We start from the raw sequence: 27683 nt of genomic DNA on the forward strand, positions 1-27683 counted from the left end.
GAGTAGCCCTAAATTGTACTGGTTGTCCAAGGCCCATATGAGCCTTGCAGCAGCTGAAGACAAGCCTGGCCATACCCCTTCCCGTGACCCTGACTGCACCAACATATTCCAGAATGCCCTCTGTATCAGCAGTCTCTTAATGTTATTGACAGCAGAATCTGGACCAATGAGAGTTGCAGCCATTTATGACAGGGCTAAACTTGCTCTTATGATTTCAGATGAGGCACAAGCAAAAAGGGCAAATGAAATCCTAAATATACAGAATCTAGTTCCCTGTAAATACAGAGTTAGTGAAATGGAACTCACTTTTTGTCTCACCCATATTACAACTGGCAACGTGAAACACCCATATTACAGAGGGTGATTAAAGTAATGAGAGAATTGTGGATAATTTACCTGAGGGAGGTACTTCAACGAGCTCTCTTGCATAAAATTACCATGTCTTAAACCTTAAGGTCAGGAGGCACATTTAACAGTTGGGAAATGCATTTCTCAACACAGAGGATAGGAAGAGCTGGCATGGCTCTTTACTGCTGACAAACAGGGAGGGGCCACTCTGGCGGTTCCTGTTCTGCGAAGCCCTGATGTCAGGAAATCTAGTCAAGAAGAAACCACAGCAGATGACCTGCCACCTAATACCATGCAACCTGACTGGATATGCCAGCATCAGGGGTGGAGCTCATGTGGCGCTCCTGGGTTAAACATTTCAGTGCCAACTCCCACTCTCCTCCACCAGAGAAAGTGGAAGGGATGTGCCCTGCTTTATTATGAAACATGTTCAGAATGCCTGCCTGGGATGACTTCTTATTAAATATTTATATGTCGATTGATGTAAATCAAAGCAATTTAAATAACTGATTTTAACCATGATTTCAAATCAGCAAGCAGGAAACCTTGATTTAAGTCATGCTTTGCATTTGTACTTTAGTTATTTTTCTAAAGAGAGTTTGATTCTTATTGGTTGATACCAATAAACCATATTGTTTTGCAATTAAATATAGCCTTCACACTAATTTTGGTGCTTCATTTCGCTAACAAGGAGGATACACACACAGACATACATATACCCCCATACACAATTATTTAAGTAGTTATCTCACTTATTTATTCAAATTCCTAAATTTTTAATTTGTTATAAAATGGTGAATGATGCATTCTTTAGTTACTAGAAGGTGATTAATTTTTACTTGGGATTTCTGTCAAGTTATATTTAGATGGAAATTCAAATAAATATGCACAACAGCAGCATTTAAGGTTTTTTTATTAAATAAAAATACTGTAAAAGAGCTGGATAAATAAGGGGGGGAAATTATCTAGAAGCTTATCAAAACATGTTTTGCATTTAAAACTAACTGATTTATTACACAAAAGGAAGTATTATCAGTAGTTAGTGAATTGAACGGATTGTTCTGATTAATATGTCCTTCAAGATGTTAGAACTAGTAGATCTCATCCTCTCACAACTAGTTTTTATTCATATGCTGGGAGAAGGAAGCAAGCATTCCCGCTTTTACAACTCCCAATTGGTTTCTTAACTTTTAATGAACTAGTCATTGAACTCAGCTTGTTGAATAAACTGAAATAAAGAAAATATTCTCTCTGCAGCTGCAAAAGAGGCTACTGTTGTGAAAAGCCGGTTTTGCATTTCAACTAACTTTGGTTCCAAGTGCTTATCTAGCGGCTTCCACCAGTTCAGTAGTTTGATAATTATTTTATCAACATTGTGCTAGGAACCATGCACTAAACTAGATGTGGAGGAAGGAGGTGATGGGTGAAGACTAGCCCTTTAAAAATTGGCAGCACACGTGTGTTGCTTAATATTTTTTGTATTTAAATAACTTTAATAGATTATAATAAGTTTAGGCTTTAGCATAGGTTGTCAATTTCCAATTGCATTTTAATTGAATTGTATTATGTTAGCACCCAAATATCCCAATGGGGACCCATTGTGTTGGGTGCTACACAAACATACAAGAGACATTCCTGCCCTGAAGGGCTAGTCTTCACCTATCACCTCCTTCCTCCAGATCTAGTTTAGTGCATGGTTCCTAGCACAATGTTGATAAAATAATTATCAAAATTTACAGGACAGGAGAGAAGATGAGGTTTGCTCTTCCCTCTGTTGATGAACTGGAATTTCACTGTTGAGGTTTATCTCTGACTTAGTTAAAATTGAAGAAAACTCTGCAAGGGTAATAATAGGATCCCACCCAGTAATCACCTAATAACATTTAGCTAGTTCATGTAGATACAGGAACTGATTAAGACATACCCATAGTGCCTATGTCTACACTGCAATTAAACAGGCACGGCTGGCTCATATCACCCGACTCAGGCTCGTGTTTAATTGTGGTGTAGACATTCAGGCTCAGGCCCCTAATTAAACAGCTCCTTAGCCAAGCCACACAAGCCTGTCAGCTTGCACAGGCCAGCCATAGGTTTTTAATTGCAGTGTAGACATATCCTATGGGGCCAATCCAATGCCAACTGAAGTCAATGGCAGTCTTCCCACTGGTTCAATGGGTGTTGGATCAGACCTCAGAGGCACAAGCCTAGTGTCTCAGCTCAAGAGTTATGTGATGACATCAGCTGATGAGCCTCAAAACGTGACTCAAGTGATATCAGTGCCTGAATCTGTAGACAGCCTTTAACTATAGTTCTCCTCTTAAATGGGAGAACTGCCCCATGCATTTTAATGGGTTATTAATTCAGTATTCTGCTGTTCTGGGGGACTCTGCCAACACTCACCCAGAGGGACAGTATGCGTGGGTAGCCCTTGCTGCCATCACCCTATAATGTTTTTTCTGGGGTGATAGCCTGCCCAAACAAACATGTTTGTGGGACCCCACCAGCATAGAAGATGCCTTTTATGTGGGTGAGCCATGGCAGTGTGGCAGGACACACTGTAACCCATGAAGCAAGCATCAAGGGCTGGAATGACTTGGTGCAGCCCTGTTTTGGATAGCCTCTTTAGAATGATGTGCTTCCCCTAACCCCCATTTTTGCAGCCCTCAATATATTGCCTTTATCTTTAGTGCTACGTATCTGGCCAGATGTGTCTAAATCAGTAGTAAAGGAGAACTAACGTCAAAAGTTCTCCAGTGCTATAGAAAATGGAGAAAGTACACCACTGTAGATTCTCGCCACTTATGTGTGGCATTAGAGGCTGCCCAGAGAGGCATGGCCCACAACCACAAGCTACAGCATACATGGGAAACTCTGGCCCAAACTGTGTGGTTCTTATAGCACCAGCGAAGACTGTCTACTCTTTCACTAACCTCTCAGGTCCCCTCACCGCTTTCCTGGGCAACTTAGGGACCTTGTCCTTGAAGGATGGTGAAGCCCTAGCCTGCAGATGGTTGAACTGCCCTGAAAATGTATATTTGACAAAATGTGTTGTTGCCATGAAGGGATGTTAGCAAGAGGATCATGCGGCACAGCTTCAGGTCTGATACCCAGGGCCTCTCTTCTTTGCTTTTGCTACCCTCTGCACCACACAGAAAACGGGAGCACAATTCATAGACATCCCCCTCTACTGACAGCCTGCTAGGGCACAGCTGCCCAGGGAAGAGCTAAAACATAAATGGAAAAAAAGGCTGTTTGTATCTAATACACAGGAAAAATAGTTCAAGAACAGTTTATCTTTGTAAAAGTTCAACCCCATACCACTGCCAAAATCAGCAAGACCGAGGATGACCTGTTAAGTAAGTGTTAGCTATGGAAGTTAAATATGCCCCAGACATTTTAGCTTAGTACTGTACCAAGTCTTTCCAAGATTTTAAAAAACAAAGAAACAAAGAAACGTGTATAATTTGCTTAGTTGTGGGCCATTCCCAATCTTCCTTTTAAATATTCTGCCCCTTTGGAGATGTAAACCCTACTACCCATTGTTTCTAATTTGAACTGAAGCACTACACAGTGCCAGTAATTTTTTTTTCAAATGTTATTAAAATTGAAAATTCCAAAACACTTGGAACAAAGCCATAAATATTTACAAAATCTAAAGTTAATTATAAATCAATAAAGCTACAGGGGTTTTACAAGTATTAACACTTATACCAGAAAAGAACTAGACCTCAGGCATATAAACAGTATAAGTACATTTATTATATCTTAAAAAAAAAAAAAAAAACCACCCTTGTTTCTAGTGAGAAAGAATTCCACGCATTGCTTTATTGCTAACCTTTCAACAGGATCCCTCAGCATGACGATAAGTTTGGCATGGGGCTGGAAAGCATGGATGAAATCCTGGATTAAAAATGGAGGTTCTCCATCAGTACTGTTGTCATAGAAGAAAACCCAGGCATTGTTATCCCACATTGTAGAAGCACTGGCCTCTCCTAGAAATGACAAGTATTTACAATGAGTATCTGTGAGTAATTTTTTTTTCTTTACATTGGCACAAAAGATGTAGATCCTGATCCTCAGCTGATGTAAATCAGTCTGGCTCCATTGACTTTCATGGCCTTATGCTGATTTACGCTGCCTGAAAATCTGGCCCATGTTTCTGCAGAATCAGGAAGCTCTTAGTTAAAGACACTTTTATATAATTACACAAATTATCACTGTCATTATGCTGTACTTCTGAAAATGGTTGATGAATATGCAAATATATTTAACTTTAAAAGGGTGTGACCAATTATGTAATGGACAGAATTTGTACTCTAGTGGTAGTAGAGCTATTTCCCCACAGCCTGCATCCAATTTAAGAGCCGTGTTAGCCCCAGATGCATCGGAACCAGTGTTGTCCTGCTGTGTGGGAAGAGGGCAGGAAATGAGGAACCCAGACAGACAGTGGGGGCTCCATCCATCCTATTGCACAGAGGTGTTTGGGGGGCCAAGCAGCTGTCCAGGGCATGGGTGCAGGCATAGGCATGAGTCCATATATTCATGAATCTACCCACCGAGGAAGCAGTTGACAGCAGCTACAGAAGCTATAGTAACTGCGACAGAAAGCCTCTGAAAATAATCTGCAGCCTTTCATCTATCTAGGCAGCCAGCTATCCCGCAGACATAAGCATGGTGTCTGAACAATTAAGATATTCCTTCTCGCCTTTGCTCCTTTGGAACTCCTCTGCACAACAACCCATATAGGACCAGATTCTGCCATCCTTACCTACAAGAATAAGAATAGTGGAGTCTAGTCCTTACTTTGGCTGTGGATTTGGGCCCACATGTTTACTTTTGTATACATGCTCTCAGTTTACTCATTCAGGAGAGTGAACTTTAAGCTAAAGATGCTGGTTTTGTGCAGTTAATTTAGTATAGCTTGTGTTCGGAACCAAAACAGGATGACTGTGAGGAACTAAAAGGAAAAAGAAATTAATTCCTACCCATTTGACAGTGTCTCTTTACACATAATACAGATTTAATATCTGTAAAGAGGGTACCCTATTCAACACATGTTGAATTAATCACTGTTATATCCATTGCATTTATATAACAAATTATCATAGCACAATCAAATATATACTAATTTTTCATATGGACTTAAAGCACATACTTCATGATTAAACTGCCTACTTTCATTAAAGAATAAATTTACAGTGTCCTTATCCTGAGATTAATGGAATAAAATCATGTCACGTTTTCATAAAACATTCTTGTGAATTTATCAGATTAATGATCATAAATAAAAAAGTCCTGCTTAGAATGCCTGAAGCTAGAACAGCAGTGTACTCTACAGGTCTTCTAAAGATCTACTGTTTTATTTGCGAAAATATATTACCTAATAAAGATATGACTCAAAGATTGTTAGAATTTGAAAATACTGTTACATGACAAAGTTAAAGGAATGTTTATAGTTTTAATTAAATTTCCCTTTTTAATAATCTGAAGTTTAACAATGCAGCATTCTAAGGAAACCTGATTTTCATACATAAAGTAGACTGTCTCTAGACTAGATTGTTTTTTACTGAAGTCATAAAAAACTGATTTAATGAGCATAATAATTCAGAATTTTTCCTGCAAACTTAATAAGGGCCAAAGTAACCTTAGCGATAAGGGAACTGAGACTACAGAACAAACAGGAACTCTAGAAAAAGCTGTAACAAGAGGTAAAAGTACTTAAAAATGTACTCTGCTAATTTAAATAAGTGAACTGGGTTTATCTAAGCATTTCACCCGTGAAAGTACTGTAATATTGTAATATACTGTAGTACTGTAATATAAATAGCAGGAATATCTGCAGATGTCCCTGATGGCAGAACTTCACAGGACCGAGGACTGCAATCTTGCCAGGCACAGAACATCCATTTAGGTAAAGGAAAGCAACCTGCCTCCAGAGGAAAACAAATAATGCACCTATCTGTAGACAGGGGCCTTACCTGACATCAAATGGCCCTCTGCTATGATTAACTTACCGCAGACATAGAACACTTTGATTAAGCTTATTTTACCATCGCTATAAATGTTACAACTAATTTAGGACCATATTTTCATAAGTAGTATTTGCAGTACCAATGATGATGTGGTTCATCTTGCTGTGCCCTTTTGTTACATCACTCTGTAACACACCCTGAATCTGATATGCAGCCAAGTCAAACAGATCAAGGTAATCTTCCACTGGGTAGCGATCATGAAATCCATCCCTCAGACGAATTATTCCTAAAAACAAAACCCTAATGAGTAAAAAAGAAGCTAGAAAATTAAACTCAAGAGCCAAATCCACAGTTGGAGTTAATCAGCAAAACTCCATTGACATCAATAAATCTACAGCATTTTACACCAGCAGAGAATTAAGTCAAGGAGCATAACGTTAAGATAAAATGGCAATTATGAAGTAGTTGTGATTCAAGATACTAGAATACTAAAATATAAATTCATGCCGAGAGGAAATATTTTAAAGTGCTATATTTTATAGACCCTGAATGAATAGCTTGAACTTTCCTCTAAGTTTAGCTTTTGAAATGAACATAGAGGGCCAGATTCTGCTCATTTACACCGGTGAAAACTGGAGTGACTTCACTTTGGATTTACACTGGTGTGCCTGAGAGCAAAATCTGGCCCTGAATCTGTCAATTACAAAATCAGCAGATTAACAACACTGACTGTCTTCCAAATTTGAAGAAAACAGCACCTTTCTGCAATTCTTGGCTTTGACAACAATTTTGCCTGAGGGTGAATGGATTTCACAGACACTTTCAAACAAGATGGGAAGGGGGAATTAAAAAATTTGGAGGAGATGTTTTGTTTATTAATTCTTTTCACCTACCAATCTAATTAACAGTAATAGTAAATTGAACTGGTAACAAAATGATATTAAGGTATAATTCCTATTTTATTCTTTTGGGGTGGATCCAATTTCTGTGAAAGCCAATAGCAAAACACTGTAATCCCTATGCTACATTTTCCTCTACATGCACCTTGCAGTATCACCAGCCCTCATTCTTCATCTCCAGCATCACCAGCCGCTCTTAGGTATCCTCTGCTCCTTTTCCCTTTTTGTGCCTGCTCTCTCCACTTGTTCCTGATCCTCTTCCCATTTCCCTATTCCATCTTGTGTATTCCCCCCCATTCTCTGCATTCCTGTTCTTACTCTAGAGATTAGTAAGGCCCAGCTCTGAGAAGCTGCCCTTGCCTTACTTTGATTTACACATCCTGGCTCTTCAATTGCAAATTACGCCAATTTAGATCTATGGGAGTCTGAGTGCAAGGGAGTCTGTTAATGTAAGGAAATCTAACGTTACACTTCACCTCAGAATTTGGCCCTGTCTCTCCCATATGCACCATCCTGGCAGACACAATCAGCTAAGATGCTTTGGCTGACAAGCCCTACATTTAAACATCTGGAGATTAGAAGCAGGGTATTCTCTGTGGAAGGTTCTAGGAACTGAAATTCACTCCCTCCATTGATCTGACAGAACTTGAGCCTATTAACCATCAGGTCATGATATAAGGCTTATCATTTATTTCCAGGCTTTTACCTGAGGGGCTGACTGTGAAGAATGAATTTGATTTTAATAGATTTTTAAGACTAGGAAAGAATGCATTATGATCATCTACTATGACTTTCTGCTTTGTACAGCCCATAGAATTTCACCCAGTGATTCCTGAAGTAGAAGGAATTGTTTCTTTCCTATTATGTCTAATTTGGTGGGAAATCTATTTGAGGGTGACATTGTACTTGTGCTATACTGTGTGATTCCTAAATTATGACTGTGCACTCAAAATATCTGATGAGCACATTTTAGAAATCTAAATGTAATAATAAATTAAATACATTATTTATGGTAACAGACAAGAAAAACTAATGAGGAAAAGGAGATATCTACCTATCCTTTTCTTCATTCGTTTTGTTTCCCTGTGTGTATGTGTGTGTGTGAATACACACAAATACAAAATGTGTGTGTAAACAGATATAGATACCTCCTTTTCCACGTATGTGTGGGGTCAATATTTATATGTCTAGCCAGAGAAATGCAGAGCGTTTCCAATCTCCATTCAGCCAAATACTGAAATCCTAACTCAGGTTTTACTCAGTCGTCACTCAACGATATTTATATAAATAAACCATCTGTGGTATATATATGAACATTAAACAAAATATCACAGATGTTATTAGAAGTGAATCAGGAAAGTTGGGCTTTTCTAAGGTCTAGTCTACACTACAGAGTCAGGTCCATGCAAAACAGCTTACATCGACCGAACTATGGAAGTTTCTACACTTACGTCAGCAAGAGTGAGATTAACTGCCCTGTTATGCCAACTTAATAACTCCACTTCCATGAGTGGCATAGAGTCAAGGTCAATGTAGTTAGGGCAACGCAGTGTCAGTGTAGACACTGTGTTGCTTATGTTGATTGTTACCAGCTTTCAGGAGCTGTCCCACAATGCCCCACACTGACAGTACAATCGATACAAGTGCTCCTGGTGAGGACGTGCACTGCTGACACAAGGAGCAAATTGCAGACATGCACAAGCGATGTAATTACTGTGGTGACTGTACGGCAATATATGTTAAGGCAACTTAATTTTGTAGTGTAGGTATGGCCTAAGTCTGAGCCAACTTTCTACTGAGCTGCTGCTCCACAAATGAAACACTGTTATGTGTTCACTAAGGGCTACTTTTCCAAGGAGTTTAAAGAAGAAAACAAATAAAATCTAAAAAGGGCACATAACCATTTCCCTGTGCAGGATATAGAACCCCAGCAAAATAAAAAGATAAATACATTAGCAGAAAAAGGATATGCTTTTAAACCAAACTAAGGTATACAATCATAGAATCATAGAAATGTAGGACTGGAAAGGACTTTCATAGGTCATTTGGTCCTTCCCCTGCATTGAGGCAGGACATAGTACTATGTAGTCCATCCCTGGCAGGTGTTTGTCTAACTTGTTCTTAAAAACCTCCAATGACAGAGACTCCACAACCTTCCTAAGTAATTTATTCCCGTGCTTAACTACCCTTACATTTAGGAAGTTTTTCTAATTTCTAACCTAAATCTCCTTGTCTGCAATTTAAGCCCATTGCTTCTTGTCCTGTCCTCAGTGGTTAAAAGAACAATTAATCACCCTCCTCTTTATAACAATTTTTACATACTTGAAGATTTATGCTCCCCCCCACCCCCGGTCTTCTCTTCTGTAGACTAAACAAAACCAGTTTTTCCCTCGTAGGTCACGTTTTCTAGGCATTTAATCATTTTTGTTGATCTCTTCTAGATTTTCTTCAATTTAGCTACATCTTTCCTGAAGTGTGGTGCCCAAAACTGGACACAATACACCAGCTGATGCCTTGTCAGTGCTGAGTAGAGGGGGGAGAATTACTCCTCGTGTCTTGCATGCAACGCTCCTGCTAATACATCCCTGAATGATGTTTGCTTTTCTTGCAACAGTATTACGTTGTTGATCCATATTTAGTTTGTGATCCACTATAACCCCCAGACCTGTTTCTGCAGTACTTCTTCCTAGGCAGTCATTTCCCATGTGGTATTTGTGCAGTTGATATTCCTTCCTAAGTGGAGTATTTCACATTTGTCCTTATTGAATTTCATCCCATTAAATTCAGACCATGTCTCCAGTTTGTCAAAATCATATTGCATTCTAATCCTGTCCTCTAAAGCACTTACAACCCCTCCCAGCTTAATATCATACACAAACTTTATGAGTGTACTCTCTATGCCATTATCCAAATCACTGATGAAGATAATGAATAGAACCAGACCCAGGACAGATCTCTTTGGGATCCCACTCGATATGCCCTTCCAGCGGGATTGTGAACAATTGATAACTACTCTCCGACTATAGTTTTCCAGTTAGTTGTGCACCCACCTTATAGTAGGTTTATCTAGGCTATATTTCTCTAGTTTGTTTATGGGAAGGTTATGTGAGACAGTACCAAAAGCCTTACTAAAGTCAAGATATAACACATCTACTGCTTCTTCCCACCCTCCGCCCCCCAGCATACACAAGTCTTGTTACCCTGTCAAAGAATATTAGGTTGGTTTGACATGATTTGTTCTTGACAAATCCATATTAACTGTTGCTTATTACCTTATTTTCTTCTAGGTGCTTGCAAATTGATTGTTTTGATTATTTGCTCGATGATCTTTCTGGGTACTGAAATTAAGCTGACTAGTCTATAATTTCGTGAGTTGTCCTTATTCCCCCTTTTTTAGATGGGTACTATATTTGCCCTTTTCCAGTCTTTTGGTATCTCTCCCCTCCCTCCACAGATAATACTCCTCTATCATTTTATCAAAAGTTAATGGGGGACTTACTTATAACTTGAAGAAGGCACTACTCTCTGAAGAGTTATGCTTCCATTTCAGTAACTGCGGTTCTTTTGAAACGTTAGAACCTATGTTTACTCACCAAATCGCTTCCTTGTCCACCAGTGTGGTTCTTTAATTGCTGAGAATCTAACATCTGGGTGTAACCTGAGCCTGTCATAAAGATCGGTCGTTCCACATTTTGGCTGGCCTATTATGTAGAAATGAGGAAGACAGCGCAGCCGATAGTGCTTATCCTTATAATGATACAAGTGGTTCCAAAATACTTTTCTGAGGTAATCAAATATGGTCCGAAAACGCTTTGAATACAGTGCATATGAGTTTGTTGTGTAAGGATCTGTTGTAGTATTTCCTCTATATTCTTCATACCAACAAGGATTCTTGCTATTTGGAAGGAATTTATTAGGAATTATTGAAAACATCTGCAACATAAAGAACAATAATTTCAGTCAAGGCAGCAGCAAAGTTTATAATGACACTTTCTTATTTATCACAATGCAACCATCATAATCTTTCTACATTTTTTTTTTTTGGCAATTGCACAACTCTGCTGTTGACCAAACTGGAGCCAGATCCTGCACAGCTGCATGAGGTGGAGAGAGGGTGCAGAGCCAGATGGAGAAGGGAGAATATTCATACACTCATCAATTTTAAGGCCAGAAGGGACAACTATGATCATCTAGTCTGATTTCCTACATAACACAAGCCATAGCATTTCACTCAGTAATTCCTACAGTGGAGGAATACTTCCTCCAGAATCCATAAGCGAATGTGATAAATCTCAGCAATTTATGGTCAAAGTACTACACTTAAGCAAGAGCCATACAATGCCGCTCAGCTCCCCTCTGGAATATGCACCTCTGTACAAACCCAATGGCTGCTGGCACTTTTAGAGTCCAGCCCAATTCCTGTCAAAGACAATGGAAAGGCTTCCAGTGACATCAATGGGGATCGGCTTAGGTCCTAAAGAAACAACTGAGCCCAGAAATATTTAAGAATAAAACTGAACATATTTTCCATTGTATCACTTAATACCAGAAGTATTTTTGGGGAGGGTGCTGGGGGGGAGGGGTAATGAAGGAAAAGATTGAGGACAAAATCAACGTAGTAAAAAAACACCTTCTGCTGTTAGCTCTATTGGGTCTAGCCAGAAGCACTGTATGACTCTTGCTTAAGAGCTGTACTTCAACTACAAATTGAGCACCTCTAGCCTCCATTTAGCCAAATCCTGAAATCCTGTCTCATGTTTTACTCAGTCTTCACTCAGGGATCAATCCCATTTCTGACTTTAGTGAAAGACTTCCCAATTTAGCCCATTGACTTCAATGGGAGCGGAGATGCTCAGCCTTCTCAGAATCAGGCCTTATCTTTATGCTGCAAGCGTAGCTAAACTCTATGAAGCCTGCTGGAATCCGTAGTACTACTTAATTTAAGGAATCCTTAAAATAAGCTTGCAAAGAATAATAATTAGTAAGACTGATAAAAAAAGCCAAAGATAAAATAATTGGATGAAATTAACTTCCAGTTTTTAATTCTGAAATACAAGATTTGCATGAGTGATTGGAATACCAATTACTAGATTTCTGGGAAGGCACTCTAGCAATCAGTTATTAAGGGAGGCTGTTTTTTATTTATCAGTTAAATGTTTTGGCACATCTGACTAACTCCTCTGAATTATTTTGAATAAAACGACAAGGAATAAGTTCAATATAATTGTACTACTCATGCAAGATTGTCAGACTTCTTTTCTCAGATGTTCAGATCATTTATATAATCCATCTGTTTTGCCTATGGCTCAAATACAAATCACACCCACACACAGAGAAACGTGCATGGAATAACAGCAAATTATTGACTAAGGTGAAGATGCGAATTTACGAGACTTGTGTGCGGTCATCCCTGCTTTATGGTTCAGAAACGTGGACTACATATGCTAGGCACGCACATCAGGAAACTGAATAGTTTCCACATGAGATGCCTGCACAAGATCCTGAAAATAAAGTGGGAAGACAAAATACCAAACACAGAGGTGCTGGAGCGCGCAGACTGACACACTTAGAAACCACTATCCAGAAGAAGAGGTTGCAATGGCTTGGTCATGTCAAGAGAATGGGAGAAGACTGTATCCCCAAGAATATTTTGTACACCGAGTTTCGAGACGGCTCTAGAAAGGGGGGTCACCCTTTATGTGGTACCACGATGTGTGCAAAAATGACATGAAGTTGTTCAGCATAAATGTAGAAAGCTGGGACGAGCGCGCAGAATCCCAGTGCAGAACATCTGGCACTGGGTGCAGCTCAACATGAAGCAGCTTTGATCTAGAGCAGGGATCGGCAACCTTCGGCATACGCCTGGTAAGCACCCTGGCAGACCGGGCCGGTTTGTTTACCTGCCGCGTCCGCACGTTCGGCCGATCGCCACTCCCACTGGCCGCGGTTCGCCGGCCCAGGCCAATGGGGGCGGCGGAAAGCAGTGGCCAGCACATCCCTCGGCTTGCGCCGCTTCCCACAGACCTCATTGGCCTGGGACTGTGAACTGCGGCCAGTGGGAGCTGTGATCGGCTGAACCTGCGGACGCGGCAGGTAAACAAACCGGCCCAGACCGCCAGGGTGCTTACCCTGGCGAGCCGTGTGCCAAAAGTTGCCAACTCTTGATCTAGAGGATGGAAGCAAAGCAAGAAAGAAGAAAGCAGCGTGCTGTAATCTTGGACTACAACTCAGACAACACATGGAACTGTGAAATTTGTAACAAGCTGTGTCACTTTCGTTTGGGCTTGTCAGCCGTAAGTGGATTCATCAGGCACTTGATTAGACCTCTTATGCATACACCATGGTCCAGTGGATCGACAGTTGCATATTATACATATACAGATAAATATATCTATCTGTAGGGAAAAGACTGCAGCAGTTGGTGTTCCAGATCCATATCGACTTCAATTAGCTATACTGTTTTACCTCATCTGAAGATCCGGCCCAGAATACTTGAAATAAACAAACATACATACATACATCAGTTTCAGGGGGAGTTTAGTTTATACTTACATGCAGTTCTTGTTTCTTCAGGTCTTCTAAATCTGGACGTTGTCTGTTTATAAACTCAATCTTTGAAGTAATAGTGTCAATAATTAATTTAATGCTTGGATAATCCCTTACATATGAAATATTAATTTTAGAAGGCTGGTAATGGTCTTTCGTCTCACTAAGGCTTTCATTGTCCATTAAGTTTGGATTGCCAGTAAAAGCTCCATAATGGAATGGCGAAGGTATTAGTAATAGGCCATGTTTGGCTCCAGTCAGTATGTATGATGCCATCACTAAAGTCATTATTATCAACCCAAATATCAAGCTGCATAGCTTCCCTTTCCTCAAGCAAAAAAATCCATTCCAGCTTTCATTATGATCAGTCCTTACTTCCAAAACTGCTAGCAAGTTCATCTGCTTACTATCCACATACAAAGGAATTATATTTCCTTGTTTGCACACAGGACACTTCTGGTTAATATGATTAGACCCACGGCATCTGAAACACTGTTTGTGCAAGTCATTTGGTAATAACTGTATGCAACAATTAATGCAATGCCTCATATTAGTACCGTTAAACTGCTATATTAATGAGCCATGAATAGCCATAAAATATTTCTGATATATACAAATTATTTTCTGAAAACGTGAAATAATTTAATTCCTTGCATTATGATATATGTTGCAATTCAGAAAGCCAGGTTCAAACCAAAACAGCTAAAATATGCTGAAATTAATATACTGTCTCAGTCACAAATGAAAAAAATACCAATAAAGCTATGGTGGACATGTTTCATAAAGATTTGGCTCCTTAAGGGAAATCTAGTAAAATAAAAAGCAACCACAAGTCTTGCTCAAGTTTTTCCCATTGAACAAAATGAGATGGAAGAAACTTCACTATATAGTGTGAAAATACACAAAAAATAAAAAGACCTCATTGTCCTCTGATATATTTAGGAGTAAGCAATATATGTAGCCCAGACAGAAGGTGCCTTGGAAAGTCCAATATGCTCTCAAAAAAGGTAGGTTCCAAAATGGAGTGCTGCTTCTGAAAGTTTCATCTACATAAAGGTAGCTTCAAAGATCTGTGTTGCATAACCTAAAAAAAAATAAAAAACAAAAAATATATATGGATATATGCCAATGGATAAGCCATTACATTAATCAGCTGCAATACAAGTACGATCTATCACTCGCAAAAAAATTCTTAGTTAATTTAGCAACCTTAATTGAAAGGTATCTTCTATATAAAAACAAAAAAATTATAGTTACAAAATTTAAACACACTGAAAATTTGGAAACTCGGCTAAAAGCTCTCTAACCCATAATTAGACTCAGATTGAGAGCCCTTTGCTCACACTCTTGACCTATTACTCACACACAAGTTGCACAATTGTCTTCAATAATTGCTCACCAATGTAAATAAACAGTTTGTAATCTGGCCTTTTCTTCGGTGACTTCTTTGATTGAATACATGAAGGCCCTTAGGCATTGCAAAGCAAAGTGTTCGGGCACCTAAGGTGTGGAGATTAATGGAAGAAGGAGGCACACGTCAGGACCCTAATGGGGCTCTGGATGATCGCTACTTCCCACCACAGATGTAATGAGGTTGAGTAGTGTCCGCAAAAGAGAAACTAAACAACGAATTATTTCTCAAGAAAGGTTTTTAATGACTTTTGACTATAAAGGCAACACAGACAGAATGTGCCTAGCGACTTCACGTGTACTGTAACGATCTCCAACCAACACAAATTCATATGCAACACTGATACATTAATCAACTATAGTTTACTAATTTTTACCTACCTATTAACTTATTTAACAACTTATAAACTTTTACTGACTTTTATGATAAACTTGATGGTAACTTATACTGAAGACGGGCACAGCGACATGCAAAGCTATTATTGTTTACAAACTACTAGCTTCACCAGCGCTGTACCCATTTCCAGCAAGGCACAAAAACATATACAGTTATTATATATTGATTAACTATTGTCTACTACTATCTCTAAACAATTTAAACAATTTACTAATATAATTAAACTATAGTATTAATACAGACTTAAGATTAACTAGCTCGAGCACAACCAGACCTCTTCACTCCAAAACCTTACCCTGCATTCTTCCAAAGATACATTACCTTCAGTTGACCATTTTATGCACTGGCCAGCCACAGATAGTCAGTGAAGTGCAAGTCCCTTTGGTTCAGGGGGTGTATGTGAGCCTGACAAAGAGCAATCTCCTTTAGGTTAACACACACACACTTGCGTCTTTACACCTATTTTATACGGTATTTGCTGGCCGTGTTTCAAAACAGGTCAACCAATCAAGGTGGCCAAATGTTTTAGGGTGGTATTTGCAGTTGTTTTGATCTTATGAACTGTGCACCTGTGCTCAGCTCATCTCTTCTCTATGCGGCTAATTGTGGTCAATTTGCTAGACTCAAAAATGCTTGAGTTAGCTTAAAGAGGTATTTGGTTGCAGAGCATAGTAACCACAGGTCTGTATCTCTCTTTACAGAGTTTCCATTTTAGTTTATAAAGCTTCCTAGCTAGATTATGCTTATGCTTGCAGGATTCAACTGTACTCGCTTCTTACAACTTCCAGAAGTTTTAGGCCTAACACTGCTTAGTCTGACACTACTTGACAAGGCTTATGCACATTAATCACATAAGGTACCTAGAAAATCATAGGAACAACACTGTGATCCACAAACCTAGGCTCCCTGTACGATGAATGGGAAAAGATAGGTGCCTTAGAATATGATTCACAAAAGACAGCATTTCTTGTAGGAACGAATTAGGTGCCTGACTCACTCCATATGAAACAGTCAGAGCCACAGATAGTAGTGGTTTTTCATAGATTCCAAGGACAAAAGGGACCACTGTGGTCATCTAGGTTGACCTCTTATATAACACGGCCATAGAACTTCCCCCAAAATAATTCCTACAGTATATCATTTTGAAAATCGTTCAATCTTGATTTCCAGGATGTCAGTGATGGAGAATCCGCCATGACCCTTGGTAAATTGTTCCAGTGGTTATTCTCACTGGTAAAAACGTATGCCTTATTTCCAGTCTGAATTTGGCTAGCTTCAACTTTCTGCCATTGGATCATGCTATACCTTTCTCTGCTAGAATGAACAGCCCCTTATTAAATATTTGTTTCCCAGGTATGAACCTACAGGCTTAATCCAGTTACACCTTAACCTTCTCTTTGTTAAAATAAACAGATAGAGTTCCTTGAGTTTATCAGTATAAGGCACATTTTCTAATCCTTTTTTCTTTCTGTGGTTCTCCTCTGAACCCTCTCCAATTTATCAACATCCTTTTCGAATTGTAAGCACCAGAACTGGAACAGTATTCCAACAGGGTTTACACCAGTGCCATCATGTCAGTGCTGATGACCTAATAACTTTTAGCCAAGGGGTTAGAGTACTCACCTGGGAAGTGGGAGACCCAGGTTCAATTCCCCCTTGCCTGGCGGAGGGGAGAAAAGATTTGAACATGGGTCTCCCACCTCTCAGGAGAAGGCTCTAACATCTGAGACTATGGGATATTCTCATGGGGGTTCCCTCAACCTGTCCTGTTGAATCTGTTTCACTGTAGATAATACTTAAACAGTCACTGGGATGGATGGACGGACACACACACACACACACTCAGAAGTTAGGACATCCACCTGGGGGGCAGGAAACCCTGGGTCAAATCCCCCTGTTCCAATCACTCTTTATTTATTCACAGTGGTACAGCTTCAACAGGATCATAATGAGGGACTTAGGCACCCAAAAAACAGAACTTATTTGCCTAAATCTGGGTTTAGGCACTAAGTAGCATCCTGGATTCCACCCATTCTCTTCCGTCCTCAAGAGTCTAATATGTGAACATCCCACCCTGTTCCTGCTCATGGAAACTGCCTCTGTTATATTCCCAGACCAGAGACAGCATAAAACAAAAAGCAAATACACACAATTTGCACAAGCCCTTGTGCTGCTCAGTCCTTTCACAGGGCACCCACTGCAACCAGAGCTGTCCCCTTTGACCTCCTCAGCAGACTGTCAATCCTTAAAGGAACAGAGCAGAGGTAAATCTAACCCTGATATTCCCTTACGAGTGCTACAAATCCATTTAACTGGGGGGGAGGGGTAATAGAAGCAGTGGTTCAAAAGGTTGGATGGGGTGTTTCTGACAGTTTCTTTCAATGCTGCAGGGCCTTCTAAAGACAGAGTGAAGTGTCCAGTTGAGTGAAGGTTGTGGATGTGCTGGCAGTCAAGAGCAAGAACTCAAGATAGGAACTCTGATGGTTGGACTGGGTAGCTCTGGGATGTTGTGGGGGGCTACAGATGACCCATGATATACTGAAAAATCACTGAGAAACTTACCATTAGCAGTCAGTTTACATTTTGGAAGGGCACTTTTGCAATGAAATGGTTAGGAATGTTGTGTTTCTTTAATAAAAATATATATTAGCAGTGTCATTTGAGAGCTAAGACCCCAGCAAAAGCACTTAAGCATGTGCATATCTTTAAGTATGGGAGTAGTCCCACTGAAGTCATGGTAGACTGAGTTCCTTTGATCAGGGTAAAGGCTGAATACAGTATCTCATGCAAAGACTTCCAAGCACTGAGAAGACTTCAATGACACTACTCACAAGCTTAAGTTTACAAAGGTGCTTAAGTGTTTATCTAGACTGGGGCCTAAATCATTCTCAATTAAATACTTCACCACACAGGTGCTCATGTAGAACCAGGAGGCAAAGTCATTAATAAACTTCTTTATTTAAAACAAGTTTGTTTGAAATTACCCTATTACAGGAAGAATTCAGAGCAGAGAAATCAGAAGTGATAAATCCCAAGCATTAGCTTCCCAAAAAGAGTTAGATTCTTTGAACTAAGGTCAGAAACTTAAATTTTTAGTGTCTTAACTCAAAATCAGATATGCTGATTTGCTTCAAAGTTTTTATTTTATTTATTCATTTAGTTAATATCTTCTTTTAAGCTAGGCTGACCAGATAGCAAGTGTGAAAACTCTGGACAGGGGATGGGGGGGTAATAGGAGCCTATGTAAGAAAAAGCCCCAAATATCGGGACTGTCCCTATAAAATCGGGACATCTGGTCACCCTATTTTAAGCTTCCACATAGTCAGGGGGGAAAATTAATTTGATTTGTTTTGTTTTTGACAAAGTTCAGAGGGCAGAGGTGTCCAACATAGAGCTTTTGGGGTAACAAACAAAATATACCAGCCTCCAGTATCTTTAACATCTAATAATCCTTTGGTTTGGGCAAAGTAAGCCAGAAAAGCTTTTAAAATAATTTGGAAAAAAATCGAACATAACAGTGAATGTAAGGTGAGAGGGATAGCAAAATGATGAAGGAAGCCAAGATGGAAAACAGCTGGGATACATCGTTATCAATGGATAATGTTTAATTTAGTTTTTAATATACCAGTAAACTGTGTAAACATCTCTTTACAAAGTGAGGGGGATCTTACTGAAGTCCATCCCTTTCCCACAGACTTCAGAAAAAAGATACTTATTGGTATTTGATTCTTATTTAAAGCTCAGTGCAAAGCCTACTGAAGACATTGGCAAGACCCCCATTGATTTCAATGGGCTTTGGATCAGGACACTATGCAGTGGAGATGTGGACACTGAAAGAGTTATCACTCTGTAGTATGAAACAATACCAAAATTACTGCTTTGATTAAATATATTTTGACATACAGCATGAAGCCAATTATGGCTTCACCACTTCTTAAAGAGCTGAAGATTAAAAGCTACTTAAATACTCAGTCTCCCTGCAAAGTGATACCATGACAAGGATGTGCACAACCTGGATATATACAGTACTCCAAAGTAATCCGATGCTGGGCAAGAACAAAGATGCCTACTTCCAGGGGGTGAATATGCTTGGTCTGACCTAAGTGCTATATGAAGCTGAATACAAAGTAACAACTGAAGACCTAATACCTCTCTACAAATCTCTGCTACTGAAGTATTTCTCCCTTGAGCCACTGTCTCCATTGTCAGACAGGGGAATAACGTGACTCACATAAATCAAAAAGTTGCACGCTTAAGTAGGTAAAATGTGATCGATGAAGGAGAAATAGTCTATTTGATTGAATCTGTGACAGTGCTTAAAAAGCATATTTCCTATACAGGATTCTCAAAAAGAATTACACATCAAGAGCCAAATGGTCTAAACAATGAGCAGTGAGGTCCATCCTGTCCCATAGTGAGCTTGAGGGGCAAGAGGTTGTCCTTATTTAGGAGAGTGCAACCTACTCCCCCCCATGTGACTTGGGAAACTATAGTTCTCAATACACACACACACACACACGCTCACAATGAAAATAACTCTTCAGCTAAGCAAGTAAAATGAGGAGGAAGGGGCATATGAGATGGGAAGTACTGAATGCCTTATGGTTCTGACATACAAGCCGAAACATCCTTATCTTGGTCCCTGTTTTCTATTTCCTTCTTCTTTGCACACATGAAAGGAGATGGCATTTACTCTGCATTGCTCTAGCACTAAGCCACACTGCATCGCCAAGCATCATGCAGCCTTCATATATAGTTTTTATTTCAAAATCAGGGAGTTATGTTCCAAAATAGGAGTTGCAAGGAGAAAATGGAAACTGGAGGCTGAACCACAATGGTGGGTTGTGTTGGAGATGAGATAACTTCCCCAGAAATAAAAGAGCATTCTATTTTCTAGTCCCCTCGTGGGCAGCCTCAGTATTAACCTGAGCAACAGAAGGATCATTAGCAAACCATTTATAAAAAAATTGTAATTGAGAAACCCTGCAGGTTAGATAATTGAATGTCCCTTCCGTGCAAGATCGATAAAGGGCATCCAGTTTCCCCATAAGAATCATATCAAATTATTGCAGATAAAAGCTGAGATGGCAGAGAAGAGAGCGCCTGAAGAATTCAAGAGAACATTAACTTTAATCCAGCGGCGAGAGAGAGAAACACTAGGTAATTAAATTATTGTTCTAATGAAATTAATCTAAGGCCTTGACTAAGACAGAGAACCTTCTGCCAGCTTTTATGGTATCCCTAAAGGCTCAATACCATCTTCTGACTATTTAAATGGAAATACATTTTTCAAGGAGCCTTAATCAAAATATGAAATAAAATAGATGTTTGGCTATTCATATTTAAGAAAAAATGATTCAATAATATCAGTGTGGCACAGAAAATGTACTAAGGAATCGCTACAATAAAGAGCAACATGTCATCTGCAAATAGGTCGAATTTATAAACAATGTCCCCAATACAGACATGCCTTGGTGAGCTCTGACTTCAACTATTGTGATAGTCTCTCTGGCCTCCCTGCTTCCCGACTTGCCATGGTCCATCTATCCAAAAAGCTGTTGCTACGATCATCTTCCTTGCCTGGTGCTGCTATCACTACCCTTCTCTAGTTTCTTTTACTACCAAGATCTCATCCTCACTTTAAAGGCCCTGTACAACTTTTTCTGCCTGACTTCCAAACATCTTTGTTCTCTCTTCTTCCTCCTAATACCTCTGGCTTCCTTCATTCCATCCAAGATTCCAGCCTAATTCTTTTGTTTCCTTCTCTCACAATTGCCTTCCTCCATGCTAACCATTATGACCAGGAATCACTCCCTCTGCTGACACATCAAGGAACCACCACGTCTTTCAAATCCCAGCATAATACACTTTTCCCACAAAGTTTATTACTGTTAATCCACCAAGGAAAGAAGGGTCACAGAAAAAAAATACTGCTATATTTTAAATCTACATAAATATATATGTACACATGCATTTATAAAGTGCACATTTTGCACTACTTTAAGATAAACCTACCTTCTGATCATCTAGTCTAAGTGCAGTGGTTCTCAAACTAGGGCCGCCGCTTGCTCAGGGAAAGCCCCTGGCAGGCTGGGCTGGTTTGTTACCTGCCGGGTCTGCAGGTTTGGCCGATCGCGGCTCCCACTGGCCGCGGTTCACAGCTCCAGGCCAATGGGGGCTGCAGGAAGGGTGGCCAGCATGTCCCTCGGCCTGCGCCGCTTCCTGCAGCCCCCATTGGCCTGGAGCGGCAAACCACGGCCAGTGGGAGCCGCGATCGGCCGAACCTCGATACACGGCAGGCAGGGCCGGCTTTAACTTTTTTGCCGCCCCAAGCAGCAAAAAAAAGCATCTAACAGTTATAAAAAAAATCAGTTTATTTTTATTGTGTTTGCTGAGTAGTCTTTCCTGTTGCCCAGGGGTGGGTCTTCAAATTGATCATGTAATAAAAGGCTCTATTGTAATGCATATGCACAAATTGGCAATTATGGTTGCTGATGGAACCGTCAACTTTCAATTTCATTACTTGTTTGATTAAATCTCAACCTTACAGTGGCATTAGCTTAGTTTTTTTGCATATCTCAACTTCCTATTAAAGCATTTTCCTCAACCATCAAAGAAGCAGTATAGTTAGATGAGATCAAGTCTATTCAAGCCACTAAGACTATCTTTTTTCAAGTACACCACTGCTGTTCCTTCAGTCACAATTTAGTATTATTTTGATTATTTATTCATCCCAAGGTGCACTTTTTCATCTGTAACATCATTCTGAGTTTGGGGTTTTAAAGCTCCTGTTAATTATTGTTTTCATATGTTGCTCCTAACACCTCCTCCTAACCCTACGTAACATGCAACATCAGAGTGTATGTCTACACTGCAATAAAAAACAGGTGGAAGTGAGTCTTATAGTCCAGATCAACTGATTCAGGCCCGTGGCTGCAGAGCTAAAACCAGCAGTCTAGATGTTCAGTCCCAGCTGGATGCTGGGCTCTGAGACCCACTTCCCTCCCTGGGTTTCAGAGCCTGTGCTTCAGCCTGAGCCCAAACATCTTCACTGCTGTTTTTAGCCCCACAAGTCCAAGTTAGTTGACCCAGTCTCTGAGACTCGCTGCCATGGGTCTTTCATTGCAGTGTAGACATAACCCTCTTCAGAACTTACTTTCATCACTGATCTTCACCTTAGACTTCATTCTGGACACTGCTTTGAGTTTCAATATGTATTGTTTAAGATAAATATATACAGTTTTTTTAAATCAGAAAAAAATAGATTTTTCAAGAACATACTTGAAAGCAAGTATATCTCAGCTCTTTCATCCTTGTCCTCTCTTACCCTTTTCTCCAACCTTTGTATATTGTCATTCCTTGCTGTTGAATATTTTTAGTTAAATTTCAAATTCCTCAAGGTAGGGACCTGTTATTTTTAAGTGCCAGGACTCGTAGATTATGACACTTCAGTAATAATAAATAAGACACTAGATCAGTGGTTCTCAAACTAGGGCCACCGCTTATTCAGGGAAAGCCCCTGGCGGGCCGGGCCGTTTGTTTACCTGCTGCCAGGGCCGGTTCCAGGCACCAGCCAACCAAGCACGTGCTTGGGGCGGCACCTGGTAAGGGGTGGCCAATCTTGGGGTGGCCGGGGGCAACGCGGCTCTCAGCGGGGGGTGTTCGGCGGCGCGGCACTTGGTGGGGGGGGTTTCAGCGGGGCGGGGCAGGGCGGCGCTAGGCATTTTAAAGACTCCCAACCCAATCTCACAGAAGTCTATGGGAATTGCTCCACTGATTTCAGTAGAAGGATCATGCTCATGAACACATCTGTTGGTAATGGGAGAGCTTTCTCAAATTTCCCTTTTTACACTGCTTTCGCTGGCCTGTCATCCAGGGATGAATTGGGCAGAACAGGTAGCAGATACCAGAGAGACAAATGTGACAGGTAATACTTATCTGAGGCAAGAAGCTAACAATGTATGGCAGATCTGCTGTGTCTAAGAACTTTGAGAGAAACATAGTAATAATCCTGGAATATCCACCAGCTTCTGCTCCAGAGCTATTTAATATAAAACAAGTGAGATCTTCTATAATTCCTATATTTTTGTATTCTGGTATTTAGAAGGAAGATATTACAAGTTTCTATTTTTTAAAATTAAAAATCAGAATAGCTCAAATAATTCCCCCCCCTCATTTTTTTCCCTTCTTCCATCAATGTAAAGAAGCAGACTACAATAAATATATGGCTACTAAAAATTGCTTTCATATGCTAATAACTAAATCACTCCTCATCTATATAATGGCAGGAGATAAAAAACAGATGGAGTAGTTCCCATTTTTCAAAACATGATAATATATTTCTTTTATTTTTCAGTTCTCTAGTCTTAATATCTGGTTTTCTCTCTTTCATATAACTCTGTAAAATACAGATGTAACTGAAACTTATAAGATTTGCATTAGTGTCCTTGCCTGAACCCCAAATTTGATACAGACTTCATTATTCTTAAGTAATTTCAACTTTCCTTAGTGTAACCCCCAAGAAAATTACATAGATTCCTGGAGCTCTGTCTGCTGGCAGCTCAGGGAGGAGGAGCCAAGGCAAACTCAGAGTCTGCCCGGCAACCAATAGAGAGTGAGATGCCCCTCCCAGGGAGTTCAGGAGAGAGGAGAAGCCATTCTGGAGAGGCTGGAGCCAGCCAGGGCAAGGGCAGGACTGGTTGTGTGGGGAGCTGGAGAGTCTCAGGCCTGCAAGCAGGGTTCCCCCTGAGAACTGGCCTCTAGTCGATCCCTCACCTGGGTTTTCTTTCCCCACGGATGAGTCCCAATTGGTAGCGTTTGCTGAGAAATTTCTCCAGCCAGGCTGAGTTCCCCTCCAGCCCCCTAGGTGAGACTAGTCACCACATGGTCAGCTCGGCTAGTCCAGGGAAGCTGCCTGCTGAGTGTGTGACTGGAGGCTGGGCTAGGAGGCTACAGTTTGGATGTTAGGGTAGTTGTATAATCTACACCTTCCGCCCTGCACCCCTTTGTGGTGAGGGGAAATCCTGGGACCAACGCAGCCTGATTCCTACTTGAGGAGGATCCCTGACAGCAACCCCTCTGCAGTGACTGAAGAGTCCAGCGTCATCTTCAAACCTGAAGATCATTCATGGAGTTCGTCGTGAGTGCACCGTCTTTTAGTTAGTCAGTCAGGGAATTTGTTTTGGGGACCCCCTACTCCCTGAACTGTGTCCTCAAGCCAGGGAGTAAGGGTTTGAGGATTTTATAACCTGCTGCTTATTATACCTGTGGAGGGATTCACCACCTCCTCCCACTTGTGGATCCTTTGGGCTGTACTGAACCCAGTCAGCCACACTGCCAAACCACTGCAGAGAATTTTATAGGTCATCAAGGGCCCCAGCAAAGTACGCGTACCAACAGGACACTAATTTTACACTTGTTACATCAAGTCACGGGTATTTTCAGTGTGGGCACCGGTGACCCTAAAAATAGTGTTTCACCCTGTTAAGTTGTATTTGTTGCCTGTTTAATATAAGTATTGTGTTGAATATATTTTTATGTGTTGTGTTATTTCTTGGAAGTCTCCAACTATCTGGCAAGTAAGTGGGGATTACTCTGTAGTTAGAATTTTCCGCCTAAGCTGCCCTGGTGACCCTGCCAGGAAGGAGCGAGGGGGGTGGAGGCACCGCCAAATAATTTCATAGAAAAAAAGAAAAGAAAAAAGATTCACCCTGCTGAGTGGGTGGCGGGATCCAAAAGAACCCAGACCTGTCCATCAAAACTTGTAAGCGGATTGCCATTAAAGGAGGTAACCAGGTGGAGAGGGGCACTACATTAGTACCGCATGAAAGAGCAGCATGCTTTTAACCTATTTTAAACATATTTAAAATATACCAAATATATAGTTGGCCAATCATCAACTGGCATAAATTAGGATAGCTCTTTTGATGTCAATGGAGCTACCTCACTTGACACCTCAGTGTCAGTCTAAATGACGACCTGGCCCCAAGACCTTTTAATAAGAAGGATCTCTTTTTGTTCATTTTAGAGCCATACACTCACCTGTCATGGAGAAGAGAACACACAAATTTAAAATAAGCTAAAATCTAAATATGAAAGACAGAATTGTAGATGCACTCCACTTACAAACACCATGTAGCAGATCTTGTTTAAAATCCAGCCCCAACTCTGTGGCCAGAGATCCCATCAGCAGTGGAAACAATGTGGTGCTGCTGTGTAAGGGAGTGGCCTGGATTTGGATTGAGGATATACAGAGAATGGGCAACCCAACTGCAGTGGGCTCCTGCTACAGAGTTAGGGGCTTCACAGGACTACTCCAGCCACAGAGCTTAAGAATGGTTGAGGAAGGGCTCTGTGGACTTGGGGAAATGATGCCTTGTCCTTTCTCCCTGGATCCTGGGCTTGTGCATTAGGTTGAGGATTTGGCATTTGATATTGTTACTAAAGCTGTTTGGAAAATGGGCTCTTTTCCAAGGAAAATTTTGATTTTTTTTCCGGAAAAAAATGAAAACTGAAATATTTCCATATGGAAATACTGCCACAGTGCCTCATGCTCCCATTCTCCTCTACAGGACAGGTTCTCTCACCAGACTTCTCCCATGATGCTCCATGGTCTCTGCTCAAGGTAAGGTGAGATGTCCCTGGCCATGGTACATTGCAGAAGATGTAGTCCAGCTGGGGAGTACTGCCCATAGAAGAGAATGGGGACATGGGGAAACCAAACTACACCTCCATGAGGCACCATGCCAAGTATATGAATAGAAATATTTAGATCTTCAGACTTTTGGTTTTCTGATGAAAAAAAATCAAAAATTTCAACAGAAAGCTGATAGTTCCATGAAAAATTTCCTTGAATCAAAAAACACTTTTGACAGACAATTTTTTACGAGAACCAGTGTTTACATTTTATTCCACAGCTGCATTTTCTAGGCATGATAGGCCTGATCCAACTGTCACTGAAGACAAGAGAAAGATTCTAACTGACATCAGTGGGAATTAGATTAGGTCCCTTACTCCTTAGCCATACTTAGCCATTAGTATATCCTGTGTGAGATGTAACATTCCTATTTCAGTCTGCTCAGTAGTTTCTATGGGAACAAATGGCCTCTAATATAATAAACCTAATGCCCTTCTTCAGGCCTAAAATATGTTGGTTTATCAATAGTTTCATAATTGTTTTAAGCGATCTGGACAAATGTTTTCAATACCTGCTTGCTTTCCATGACAAATCAGGAAGATTTATGCAATTCTCAACTTGGGCTAGTGTTAACGTTTGTTTTGTCAAAGTCTTAAAAGTAAAGCAGACTTAACATATTCCACTACAGCAACTCAAAAATGTACCTCTTTTTTATTAATATTTTACCCTCAAGCTACTGTGAATTCAATGTTGCAAGCCGTTTATAAAAAAGCTGTGGGTAGCCCTAAGTGAAAAAGCTATCTACAGCTATATCAGGATAAACTCTCTATTAGTGTGAAGGCAAAAAAGGAAGTAAGTTGTTTTTTTTTAATTGAGATCTTTTAAACAATTGAAAATGTTATAAAGAATTTCAGTATCCGTGCAGAACATCAATAATAATATAATTCCACCTCCCACCCACTGCACTGCATTTCCAATTTACTGCATGCAACCTGGTCCAGGTTAGTAGCAACTTGCCTTGTCGTTGTCTGGTGATAATTCAGTGGCATTTTTAAAAGGAGTTGATGGACTCAGTTCTGCTAACAAGTGTAGTAAGACAAGTGTTAATAAGAAAACCCAGAACACCATCATCACTGGCCCTTATTAGCTAATGATTTCAGCAGAAAGGGAAAAGATTGAATGGGAGTGGACACTGAATTATGTTTTCTCTAGAACAGGTTAAGTCATTTTGGCAGGGCAGTGTGGGGAAATTTATACTACTGCTGCACATGCTGTACTTGCTCAGTGAATAAACATATAAGCAATTAAAAAATCACTTTAAAGAGGAAAAATGGGGGCAGGAGGGAACAGAGGAGAACTAATTCTCCTTCTGCTGGATGATGAACATTTTTGGCTTCTCATGTTAACATTCTGATAATAATAGGGTTACCATACGTCTGGATTATCCCAGACATGTCTGGATTTTGGGGTTTTAA

The 27683-nt window shown here is 40.2% G+C and overlaps 1 protein-coding gene across 4 annotated transcripts in view; it reads right to left on the minus strand.

Moving 5' to 3' along the window:
* Nucleotides 1-27683, minus strand: part of CHST15 (carbohydrate sulfotransferase 15) — a 78673-nt gene that overhangs the window by 14715 nt on the left and 36275 nt on the right. For all 4 annotated transcript variants that reach the window (XM_024194629.3, XM_024194626.3, XM_024194631.3 and 1 more), the window contains exons 2-5: nucleotides 13772-14849; nucleotides 10813-11152; nucleotides 6460-6606; nucleotides 4184-4340 (exon numbers count right to left, since the gene is read on the minus strand). In XM_024194629.3, coding sequence (XP_024050397.1) covers nucleotides 4184-4340; nucleotides 6460-6606; nucleotides 10813-11152; nucleotides 13772-14314 — 1187 coding nt within the window. In that variant the 5' untranslated portion in view covers nucleotides 14315-14849. The remainder of the gene's footprint in view (nucleotides 1-4183; nucleotides 4341-6459; nucleotides 6607-10812; nucleotides 11153-13771; nucleotides 14850-27683) is intronic.

Source organism: Terrapene carolina, unplaced genomic scaffold, assembly GCF_002925995.2.
Source record: "Terrapene carolina triunguis isolate 2854851 unplaced genomic scaffold, T_m_triunguis-2.0 Scaffold95, whole genome shotgun sequence".
NCBI classification, from domain to species: Eukaryota; Metazoa; Chordata; order Testudines; family Emydidae; genus Terrapene; species Terrapene triunguis.